Source organism: Leguminivora glycinivorella, chromosome 3 (genome assembly GCF_023078275.1).
Source record: "Leguminivora glycinivorella isolate SPB_JAAS2020 chromosome 3, LegGlyc_1.1, whole genome shotgun sequence".
NCBI lineage: Eukaryota > Metazoa > Arthropoda > Insecta > Lepidoptera > Tortricidae > Leguminivora > Leguminivora glycinivorella.
Window position 1 is genome coordinate 13,058,518 of NC_062973.1, and position 13,235 is coordinate 13,071,752.

Sequence of the window (13,235 nt, forward strand, 5' to 3'; positions counted from 1 at the left end):
CCAGTCCGCTTCCGCCGGCCATGACTTATACCAGACGCTTTAAAGTCTTTAGAATTAACCTTATTGTTAAACTTAACTAGCAAATATGCTTTAACATGCATTTATTATGCATTTATTATGATTTATATTATTAGTAATATATGTATGCTTTAAAACAACCAGCTGACAAAGTGTGAGCACTATGTAAAGTCGTGTTAATTTTCACTATAGGTAACAAAAATCATAATTTATAACCTACTACCTAAGTACACTGAGAAAAAATACAACCAGTTTTCATGTTCGTTCAACAAGTTTTTTGGTTAAAATAGCGCCTACGTGATATTTGGTTTAAACAACAAGCTACTTGTCATTTGAATCGGCAATATATTTGAATCGACAAGTCGATTTTATAAAAACAACCTGACACATATTGTTTTAAACATACGTTTGGCTGATTCAAACGGATAAACCGCAAGTCGAACTTGTTAAATTCACAATGCAAATTTTTCTCAGTGTACCTACTGCTAACCATACATAGCCGTATCATAAATTGCTATAACCGACAATTTCTGAATAGATACCGTCATTTCGAGCATAAGTTTTCGCCAATAACGATGTCATTTCGGTCATTCAACGTAAGAACGTGACTTCCAATAGAAAGAGCCTTTTCAAAGCAAATAATAATTCCAAGCCTATTCGATATATATAACGGAAACACTTAAGAGGAAAGGGGATGAACTCTTCTCCATACGAGTAACCCCGGTTTTCCTCTCTAGATATTGCCCGTATGGTGACGAGTTAAGACTTTCCTCCCGTGGTGGTTGTCTTAGAAGTGACCTGTGGGATAAGTTCAATTGCGTTGTGGGCGACGGGCTAGCAAGCTAGCAACTTGTCACTGCAGTATCACAATTTTGTTTTCTTTTAACCCCTTAATGGCTAAGAGTGGCACGGATACATGAGTTGTTACACGTACTCAATTTTTTGATGATAAATTTTGCAATATTTAACGTCGACATCGAGGGAGGAAAATTAGAACGACACGTTTGTACGAAAAGGCGATAACACGCGAAATTATATTATCAGGAAATAAATGGATATTATAGACATTTATGCATGTATATTGTATGCTTACTTACTCATTCACGCCCACTAAAAATTTAACTTCGTATTATATAAAATAAAATTTCCCAAGTTTTCAAGTAAACTGACACTTCCGATACGTCTGAAACAAACTAGGTACAGATGTAGTCCGAAAACGGTTTCTTCGTATTTTTCCGGAAACGCTCGTACCTATTTGTCATGCTAGTTCAGTCAATATCAGTACACTGAGAGAAATTTGCATTGTGAATTTAACAAGTTCGACTTGTTGCGGTTTATCCGTTTGAATCAGCCACACGTATGTTTAAAACAATGTGTCAGGTTGTTTTTATAAAATCGACTTGTTGATTCAAATATATTGCCGATTCAAATGACAAGTAGCTTGTTGTTTGAACCAAAGAGCATGTAGGCGCTATTTTAACCAAAAAACTTGTTGAACGAACATGAAAACTGGTTGTATTTTCTCTCAGTGTACATCTTGTACTGAGATTGAATGAAATAGCATGACACGTTCGTACGTTTCCGTAACAATACGAAGGCAAATCTTTTTGCACTACATCTGTATATTCTTAGTGCATAAAACTGTCACCATGTACGAGTACATTGGAAGTTCCAATTATTTACAAGGTCCATTGTGGCGCCTTGCCGTCGTAATGAAGTAGTCGGCGGGCGAATCGACTGTCCGATAATACAGTAATTTATGGGGCCATATTTCTCGCTGCGAACCCCGATGGGACCCTTATGACGATCACGAGGCGGAGTGTATCGGGAAAAATTGCTACAGAAAATCTTATACCAACTGATATTTTTCAGCGATTGGTTAGCGATAGAAGTCAACTTTTTGAAATTTAGGGTAATTTACGATAACCGGTAGCTTATCTTTTACTTTCATAATTGCCACAAATAAACGCGGGAATGTTTAAATAATAAATAAAAATTATTATAGGACTTTTAATAATAAAATAAAATAAATAAATAATTAAATATTGGGGGACACCTTACACAGATCAACCTAGCCCCAAACTAAGCAAAGCTTGTACTATGGGTGCTAGGCGACGATATACATACTTATATAGATAAATACATACTTATATAAATAGGAAACATCCATGACTCAAGAACAAATATCTGTGCTCATCACACAAATAAATGCCCTTACCGGGATTCGAACCCGGGACCGCGGCTTAGCAGGCAGGATCACTACCAACTACGCCAGACTTCTTACACAAATTGAATGAGTCCCACGGTTATGCAACTATAATAGAAAACATCCACGAGGAACAAGTCTGGGTGCTCATACTGCTCATCACGCAAATAAATGCGCTTTCCGGGGCTCAAACCCAGAACCGCGGCCTAGCAAGCCGCTTCACTACTCACTAGACCAGACTGGTCGTTATTTTGTTTTTGATCTGGGATTGATTAGAATAATGTTAGTCTCTTTTCTTTATTTTTTTTCTCTTGGAGACCGTATACGGCGTAAGTAGGTAGGTAACTATCTTCAAGTTATATTTCGAGTAGGTATATTATGCTTTTTTGTGTCAGTTTGTATTTCTTTATAATATTAACATGTGTAGTCTTTTGATCTGTCATTATCATTTCTAATTTTAATTATAAGAGTTGGAATTCAAATTATTTTTAGTAATATTTTTAAATTATAGGAAAAATTGAAAAATTCACACCTCCGGCAGGACACGAATCTGCGACCTCTGGCTTTGCCGGAATCACCCGCGCTACCAACTGCGCCACGGAGCGAGGCTGGCTCCGGTAAAGCCAGAGGTTGCAGGTTCGAGTCCTGCCGGAGGTGTGAAGTTTTCATATAATTTTAAAATTATATAATTATTATTACATATATCGGTCACATACGTTTCTGAATGATAAAAAACAATTTTATTTTTAGTAATCTTAAAATGTATGTTGACATGTAAAAGTGCCCTTGTGGCCTATTTGTTGAAGTTATATTTTTTTAGTAAAAGCCTTAAATTTTGAATGTAAAATTAAACCTGTGATACAAACATTTATGAATCGATTTTGATAAAACCTGGATAAAACATATTTACCCATAATATCATTTATTTACTCGTTTGAGGGGAGCCCACACTAGGTAACAAGCAAACAGCGGTCAAACTTTGCGTCGGAGGTAGTGTAGGTAGCTAGCTGTGGTTTTGGCAGTTGAAGATAGTTTTGTAAACCTCATTTACTACGAGATTCGACAAATAATTCACTTTGCTAAATTATTGTTTGGAAATTACTCTCTAAAATTCCATTTAGCTTAGCAGAAACAGGAAAATCAATAGGTACTTACTAGACTACCTAATGACTAATTGAGGTAAATAACAGACGATAAAGTAATTCTTGTATATAAATATTTGTGGAATAAACATGTATTTTTCGTAGAAATAAGAACCATATTTATTACTTTTTGAACTTAAGAAGAGTACTAGTATTCGCAATATTTAAAGTCAGTCCAAGTTTCCGTCCCTTTTTAGGGTTCCGTAGTCAACTAGGAACCCTTATAGTTTCGCCATGTCTGTCTGTCCGTCCGTCCGTCCGCGAATAATCTCAGTAACCGTTAGCACTAGAAAGCTGAAATTTGGTGACAATATGTATATCAATCACGCCAACAAAGTGCAAAAATAAAAAATGGGAAAAAAATGTTTTATTAGGGTACCCCCCCTACATGTAAAGTGGGGGCTGATATGTTTTTTCATTCTAACCCCAACGTGTGATATATTGTTGGATAGGTATTTAAAAATGAATAAGGGTTTACTTAGATTGTTTTTTGATAATATTAATATTTTCGGAAATAATCGCTCCTAAAGGAAAAAAAAGTGCGTCCCCCCCCTCTAACTTTTGAACCATATGTTTAAAAAATATGAAAAAAATCACAAAAGTAGAACTTTATAAAGACTTTCTAGGAAAATTGTTTTGAACTTAATAGATTCAGTAGTTTTTGAGAAAAATACGGAAAACTACGGAACCCTACACTGAGCGTGGCCCGACACGCTCTTGGCCGGTTTTTTAGATATATCCCAAGTCCGGTAGAAATCTTGCGGGACCGATTCGACAATGTTTACGGCAAACGTGCCCAGCCTCCTGCCTAACTCTCTTGGCGATACTAGTTTTCAAATCCAAGGATTTGAATACTAATGTCGGTTTCTAGATGTGTTAGGACAGACGTCCGTGTTGAACCCCTTGAAAGATGACAATTATTTTACTGAATCAGATTGTTTTGGTACTAACTAGAAAGGTTTATGCAGTACTTTACGTTCAATGGGACTTCCCTTTATCGCTGAGGGGGAAATGCAGTATTGGTAACAACTCATCCGCTTTACTAGCAGCCACGTAGGTAAGTTGACACATGTTTCTTTATAATGTTGTTTCTTTTTTTCTTTGGTTAGTTAAGTTAAGCAGTGTACTCATATTTTCTTTTTTTCCTGTTTATTTTAAGCCTTTATATGTTGTGTTGTGGATACGAATAAAGTTATTTATCTATCTATCTATTTAGAAATTGTCTTCGATGCAGTCATATCATTTCTTTCATGTATTTAAATCGTCACAGTTATAACGATAAGGTATATTTTTTTTTAAATAAACTGTTGTTTTAAAGATGAATGGCCCTCGTTAGGAATACAGGCGACCATTCTCCTTGAAGCTGTGATAAATTACTCTTTAGAAATGTTTTTTACCACACCAAAATGGTCAACAAGGATTACTTTGCTACTCGAAAACAGATATCAAAATCGCAATCATTTTTCCACAAGAGTGCAAAAAAATTTTGATACAAATTTTAACTTGATTTATTAAGCTGGCGGGTAGAATCCATACTAATATTATAAATGGGAAAGTGTGTGTGTCTGTTTGTTTGTCCGTCCTTCACGGCAAAATGGAGCGACGAATTGTCGTGATTTTTTAAGTGGAGATAGTTGAAGGGATGGAGAGTGACATAGGCTATTTTTTGTCTCTTTCTAACGCGAGCGAAGCCGCGGGCAAAAGCTAGTTTACCTATAAATGATGATTTAATAGATGATTGATATTGAACTGATAAATATTGAATATTATACTGATGGATTTGATTTATTTTGATGTTTTATAGTCAGTATTTTGTTCGTGTTGGTGTGCTGAAAAAAATGTGTTTCACTCATTGTGTAAAACAAATAACTATTGCTACATACGTATTTTCACGGAAAGTCATATTATTATGCTATTTCAGTCAGGCTCAATACACGAATTAGTAACGCTGACCGAGCGAATACGACAAAATACGATCGTTTCCGAGAAAATAGGATGGAAAACGAGTATGTACTACAGTCAACCAATCTGAATCCTACTCCACTGTAGAACCCTTTCACAGTAAAAGTCAAACTGACTCCTATAGCAAATAAAGCACGGTGTCAATACGACAGGGTTCTAGAGTGGCCTAGGATTCTAATTGGTTGACTGTACCTGTTGACCACGAATGTTAAGAAGGCATCTTAAGTATATGTTTCGTAATTATGTTTAATTTAAACAGAAGTTTATGTAAACACTTCATTTTTTGCCGCAGCAGCTCGTGCAGATTATCTTAATATTTACTTTGATAATTGTTGAATTATTAAAGTGAAGTTGCGTTTCGTTCCCCCGCAAATGTGGAAAAGGAAAATCAAATTAAAATGTTGAGTATTTTTTTTTTGTTGAATAATACCTTTTACTGCATGAAATATTTTACTGTGCTGTTAGGTTTTAGCGTAAAACCTTACTTACCTTCATTGTAAGCTAATTTTTCCAAATGTAATCTTGATATTATATTTGCGCCGATTGGAAGAACAGAAGCTTTCAATAATAATTTACAGAATAAAACCAGTAAATATCAAATAGGTATTCATTCATTATAACTATCTTGTTTCTTACTTCGAGTTACTTAATACCACTTAAGATATCCAATGTACTAGGTATCTCGATCACATGTGCATGTGTATTGTGTATCATAATTTAAATTACTGTGTAAAAACTATCCATCCAGTCTCTATTTGTGAGTTCCTATAATTGGCTCTGTATTGCTATTCTAATAGTATATTATATTTAGGCCACGAAGGCTTGCCGAGTGGCCTAAGTAAGGTACGAGACTTTTAAAGCCTTCATAATGTTACGATTGTATACTATACTTTTTCTACGACAGCCACATACATACCTATTCGAGAATAATAAAATGGGTTAGTTACTTACTTCATGTAATGAATGGGAATATTTGTGTGGATCGTCGTAACATTGAGTATTCTGTCCACAATGTTGATGGCGAGAACTTGTTGCACAATTCTTCAAAATATGCCAACAACGCCGTTTCAGAGAAAGTTGAAACATTTTTTTGCAATTTCCATGTCAAAACAATCATAACATTTTTGGTACGCTTTATCTGACTTTTCATGTAAGAAATTGTCAGTCACTTTGAGCGCCCATAGCCTTGATTTCTTCGGAAGTGCATTTTTCACCAGAATCACTCATAATTACTTATGTTTTTGCACAATAACGTCGAATTAAAACAAACTACACACCACCGAAATAGTTCAAATAGTTTCGTGATAGTTTACAAATGTCAAACATACCATAGACAAGAGAAATAGAAAAAAAGCCGGTTTTCAATTACGAAAAATGTGGTTGCGTTCAAGAATATTTAAATGTCGAATGTAAAATTATTGGATAAACTTATGATTTTTACCTTTGTTTTGCAATATCTAATATGTAAAACGCATTTAAGTTTATTTTTTCATCTTGATTTAAATTATGAACCTAAATATTATATTATTTATTAAAAGTTACTTATTACTGTAAATGAAAACATACCTGATAAATGGAAGTTGTGCTTTTAAAAAAAAATAACAGAACTCCTATATTCATATGATTACTGCTAGCAGTAATCCTATGAACCTATAGACAAATAGACTTTCTCATCGTTACTCAAATGAACTTAATTTGGATACCGCTGACAATAATCTAATTGACAGATTTAAGTGCTGGAGTAGAAAAATGTATATTGTATCATTCATAGCTGTTGGAATTCCTTGTATAAATAAATATATCAATTCACGCATCATGCATGTACTTAATATTAAATAGAGGAGTCATGTAGGAGGATCTAAAGCGCTATGACACTTGATTATATTCTTAAGTACATAGGAGTCGTAAAATCATAGTTATTTGCAGAACCTTCATTTTCTACTAACGAAGTAATTAAGGGAGCAACATCCTCTCGCTTGATGATAATTACATCCAACTGCTTGATGACTGAGACGGCTTAATAGCTCTCGCTGAACTGTAATAATCTCGTTTTTATCTTTCAGTAACATTTATGAAGGAAAAATGTACTTACTTATTACTTATTTATGTGATGAAAGGGCATCCCATTTCTTAGTTTAATTGAGTGCGAAGAGCACAAATTTAACGCGAATCTAGGTAGCTAATATTGTTTCTGAACGAGGAAAAGCGTGCAAATAATTACTTATTAACCCCCGATGCAGTTTGACGTGTCTGTCTGTTGTATGTCTGTGTGTGTATCTGTCTGTGGCATCGTAGCTCCCAAACGGATGAACCGATTTAGGTTTAGTATTATTTGTTTGAAAGCTGAATTCGTCAGGGGTGTTTTTAGCCATGGTTCATGAAAATCGGTCCACTATATCGCGGTCGGGGGCCTTTTCAAAATTTTAATTTTGTGGTTAAGTTATTCTACGTACCTATTTACATTATTTTGTCACATAACTCACATGCATTGCCGTAACGGAAACTCAGGGTACAAAACAAGTTGCAAGGGTCTTCAGGTGCGAAGGATAAACCAATTTTGCCCCCGAATGATATACGTACAAAAAATATATCACATCAACTGTAATAACAAACAAAATGAAACCTCAATGAATGTCAATTTTTATAGTGCACGTCACAAACCGTGACAAAATGCCGAGAAAACACAGTAAGCAGGAGGACAATACAGTGTAGGTACTCGAAAAAGAAGTTGCCAAATAATTTTTCTCCGATCAATTCTTTGATAAGGAAGTCCTCCAAACAGTCAGATGTTTTTTTAAGTCTGCTAATTGCCCCGGTTAAACAGAGCGTAAGGGTCTTCATTTATAATTATTATAAGTTAATTCTTAGAGTAATATGAATTACTTAGTTTAATGAATGTTTATATGTTTCTGACGTGTAATGTATAAGTGCAATATCAATAAATTAATATGAATATGAATATTAATAGCTCAATTTATTGATGACGATGGTAAAGGAATTGGTTAGTATCAATAATTTACAAAAAAATTGTTAAGTAGATCTACTAATACAAAGCACAGAATGAAGCACGGCTCTACGCCAACCTATATTTTGCCTCAGAAATAGTTGTTTATCTTTAGTTGCTGACCTAGTATCAAATTAAGTTGACTAAATATTTATATTCTTGTTCATCAATTTTTTTGCAAATCGACACCGTCAAATAATTACATAAGGTACAGCGGGGTAAATCACGACTGGGAGGCAATTGTGACTAATCCATTTTTTCCATTATTACACTATGATGTTGAGTTCTTACATGTATATCCACTGACCACGCCTATCATATATATCCGGTAGAAACTCTATTTAATAATGCAAACATTGTAAAACATGGAAAAAATGGACCAGTTACATTTACCCCCCAGTCGAGATTTGCCCCGCTGTACCTTACTTTGTTTTGTTTCTCTCAATTAAAAGCAATGAGATAAGTGTCTGGCCTAACAAATAAGTTCAGGGAAAAAACGAGGTCCCGTATAGCAGGCAACCTAAGAATCTACATATATATAAAGGATTATTTCGTAAATATTAATAACATTGCGGGCTGAACTGCAATAGGAAGCAGTCAACAAGGTGAGTCCTTGTGTTCATTTGAATTATTTTTTCCGTTGTGTTAGGACAGAAGTAGGTAACAATGTTTTGAACGTGATTGATTTTCCAATAGGTAGGTATCTATCCTAGACATCATATACGAAATAAATTATGAGAGTACCTAATGCAAATAATTAATTTATTATAGCTTTTTCACCGAAAGCTGTTTTGTATGAAGTTATTAATTTATTAGAAAACAGATGTAATTTTTCATATATTTTACGATGATATTGTTATATAAATAGTTTAATTGTTATTTTGTATATCCTTGTGATGACCAATAGTTTATTTCTGCTATTTTCCTTGTATAGATTAATATAAAATGCACAGTTTTGATTTTATTTAGTACAAGTAATTATTTAAAAATACCTGATATTGGCGTCTTTATGAAGTTTCTCATTTTCGGGACTCCACTAAGTCACTATTATATATTTTATACGATCAAATAAATTAACAGTAAATGTTCTAAATTAGTAGCAACTATAAATACAATTATTCTCAACGGAACAATCATGAAATCACAGTACAAAAGTGTCTCAAAAAATATCATAAATATGCGCAGAAGGCATTCACGTCCAAGTGAAACAAATATAAAATGTTAGAGTAATCTCTACATAAATCTATATCACTTTAATCTATAATGAAACATACCTCAAAACAGGCCCCGTAGCCGAATGGCATTTCTCCGACGCCAAACGAAAGCGATACGCCGCTGGCTCTGTCGCGCCAATACGCAAGCGCGATAGAGATAGATATCTACTAGCGCTTCGTTTCGTGAGCGTTTCGTGAGCGATTGTGCCATTCGGCTAGCCACCCTGTATTACGTATTTTAACCAAAATACAAATCGCATAGTATAGCGGGAGAGGAAGAATAGAAAAACCCTGAAACATATATCTAATTACATATCCATGCATATTCCTTGACCAAACCAGCCCTAAGCAAAGTAGTTAATAAAAGTTAATACAACCCCTTGAAATAACTCTGTTTCTGGTCATTAAAGAAGTGTAATCAAGTTTTTATTTGTTTCAGATGAAGCTCATTATTACATTCGCGTTGCTGACTGTAGGCAACGCTCATATTATCAAGCCAGGGTGTGACCTGATCTCTATTGGAAACGTAGTCTACCAGAAGGATGTGTTGAAAGACAACATTAACGACCCTTACCAGATGGCCATCGACTACAACACTAACACGCTATTCTTCAGTCATTCAAGAGACAATCCAAAAAACAACGAAGATGTATTTGAGTCAGCGTATTTGAACTTGGACACTAACGAGTACAACATCATCCCTGGGATTATCGGTGGATTTGCTGCTGCTGTAGACAATACAAAGCACAAAGTATATCTCGGCGGAAGGAACGGCATTTATGAATACAATTATGAGTCAAAAAAAGCAGTCCACGTCAACCCGAAAGGCTACAGTATTTGGCAATTATTTTTCAAGGACAAGCTGTACTACACCGCGTACCCACAAGAAAGAGTGTACACTTTTGTAGATGGTAAATCGGAATTAGTATCTGAACTGAAACGAACCATGGCACAGCTAGTTGCTCTTGATAATAACTACAATATGTATTTCTCCAATTCATCTGGTCTGTTTTGCTTAAACAAATCTGATAAGAATAGTGTTCAACTGGGTGATTATACCATTAATAGCTTTACAGCAGACAAAAATGGCAATCTGTACTTCACGACACCTTCTGCTTTTTATAAAATTAATGAAAAGAATGTACATTTACTAGCGCATGTTGATGATGTTTTCGGATTGGTTGTCGATGGAGAAAATAACTTTATTTATGGGACCGGAGACAAAATTATTAAAATATCACGGAAGGAAAATAAATGTTAATTAAATGGTAATCTGATCTGGATAAATCCTATACTTGATATTTCAATCAGAACAAGCTTTTATATTTTTTTAAATTTACAAAACAATTCGTTATTTAGCGATTTCAAGTACCTAACTCTTTCAAACCGCAAAATATGGATGGTTGGTAAAACATCCTGCGCCTACATTATATTTTCTATTTATTTAGTCGTATGGCATCAATTTAAAAGTAGGCAATTATTTCTACATTTTAAATAAATATTCTACGAATTATAAATAACTAAACCAAATCCTTGTTTCATTTATTATAGGGAAAAAATGAAGAATTATACTGGGGTGTGAAAGGTCACAAAATATAAGGGCACTAGTTCTCAAAGTGTACTACTTTGTCAGATCGAAACACGAAAGGGCCCTATACAAGTATACATATTAACTGGTAGGTGCCTACTGAAAAATATCGTACAATACACATTCGAGGAGAAAATCCGCAACTCGTGTCGATTTAATACATTCCCCTTCGGTCGTATTTTAATTTATTGCTACTCATTTCAAATTTCGTCTTTTCCGCACTTGTATCGTAATGTAGGTAGGTACTATAGCCTCCTAAGGCCCAAGGCGAAATTCGGCCCCTAGTCATTGCGAACCACGGTACTACCAGTAGTACTTTTGTTTTATACTCGTTCAGGCCCAAACATTAGGAACACATTTTTTTAATGTTATTGTACTTGTATGCCACCAACAGCTTTGGGGCATATTTATTATCAGTTTATTATGCCTTTTAGGATAATTTGATTTTAATTAAAAAAGTCCTACAGGAAGGACCATGGGCTTATAAAAAAACGTAATTTATATTAAGAAAATAAAAAACTCACTTAAGATTTGTTTCTTTTTTAGTTTCATTGAATTAATACAATAAAATAATAGTCTTATTTAAATAATATAATGCACTAATCACTTTTAATCAGTCTTTAGTGGTTTACTAAACCCAAAAATTAAGATTTTACGCTCTTCTTGGACGAACGTTACTCCACTGCGAGCGTGAGATCGTCCTCTTGTAGGCGCTCCTCGACGACGTCCAGAAGCTGCACGGCGAAATATCGGGTCCTGCCGTGGTTAGGCTTTGAAATTAGTTCTGACAGAGAAATATCGACATAGGAACTGTTTGTACAAAATTTGTTTCTATGAGTTTTATGTCGCTAAAGTCTGTTTCTTCATCTTCAGTTTCTATTTCTGATTCCCTAAGAGCGAATTATGTTTCTCTGTCATTTAATCCTACAACAATAAAAGCAATATGTGTCAGTTTTTGCAACCACCACAAACATTATTATTAAATTATGTAGGTGTATAAACCCGAGGTACTACTCATAGGACTTAATATTTTTACATCCCGTATTTCGTAAAATATAAGCAAAATCAAAGAAATTATTACTTAACTCCGTAAAATAACTAATAAAAAAGAAGATAATTTAAAAATTAGTAAAAATTACTCAAGATTACGTGAATAAAATTGGATTTACTAACCTTTCCTTCACGGAATACCCATGTCGCCATCTGTAACTTGTCAGTTTGACACTTTGTTTTTATTTTTCAAGCTTATGAGTGTGTTCACATTCAAACTAAAATACCCCTCTAGAAAATCGTATACGCCAGTTTAGATTGGCGCGAAATTTGAAATAAAAATATTGACTTTTATAATAAGTCCTACTGGTAGGACCGTGGTACGCTATGACTATACAGTCGTTGAAGAAGCTGGGTCTGAATGACCAACTTAATTATTACTATAGGAAGGACCTTGGGCCTTAGGAGGATAGTTATCGTGCGCTCCGTTCGTGTACATGTACGAAGTACGAGCAGTGTATTTTCTGAACGTCATAATAATATTGGGTACTATTTTACATCATACTCGTATGTTTTTAATTCCAATACGTATAACTAATTACGAAAAAAGTACTAAGTACTAGTTTAAAAGATCATCTCATGATTTTTTGTTAAACTTAAGTTGTTTTATACATAGGGCAATCATATTATATCAAAATGAACTCTACTTTTAAATAGACAATATTGGAAGTAAACTAAAAAAATAATTTAAGCCTCAAGCAAACAAAGAAAGCCAAGTGTCCACTCTAAAATAACAATACAGCCCGAATAGTAGATTTATTATCTCATTGACTGCTATTATTTTGCACTCAATTGTACATAATATGCTTAAAGTATTTTTTTCTACTCGTCGACTTTAATCTGTCAATTAGGACACCACAGACTAAACTATATGTGCCTACATTTCAGTGTTGGATAGTCTTTGACACTTAGTCAACTATAATATTTCATTACACTTCACTTTAGTTAATTGAAAAAAAATTAAAAATAGAACTTCATACAAGTTCTATACTAATTTGCGATACCTGTGCAAATTTTTCTGCATCTGAAACACATTTTTTTTAACCTATCG

At 34.2% G+C, this 13,235-nt stretch overlaps 1 protein-coding gene across 1 annotated transcript; it reads left to right on the forward strand.

Moving 5' to 3' along the window:
* Positions 1-8,806: 8,806 nt before the first annotated feature.
* LOC125242729 (ommochrome-binding protein-like) lies at positions 8,807-11,076 on the forward strand. The gene is made up of 2 exons (XM_048151644.1): positions 8,807-8,937; positions 9,986-11,076. Exon 2 carries the CDS (start codon positions 9,986-9,988, stop codon positions 10,805-10,807), a length of 822 nt encoding a protein of 273 aa, XP_048007601.1. The 5' UTR covers positions 8,807-8,937; the 3' UTR covers positions 10,808-11,076.
* Positions 11,077-13,235: the final 2,159 nt, after the last annotated feature.

Coding starts and splice junctions, on each gene's coding strand:
- LOC125242729 (XM_048151644.1), top strand. CDS start 9,986: ATGAAGCTCATTATTACATTCGCGTTGCTGACTGTAGGCAACGCTCAT.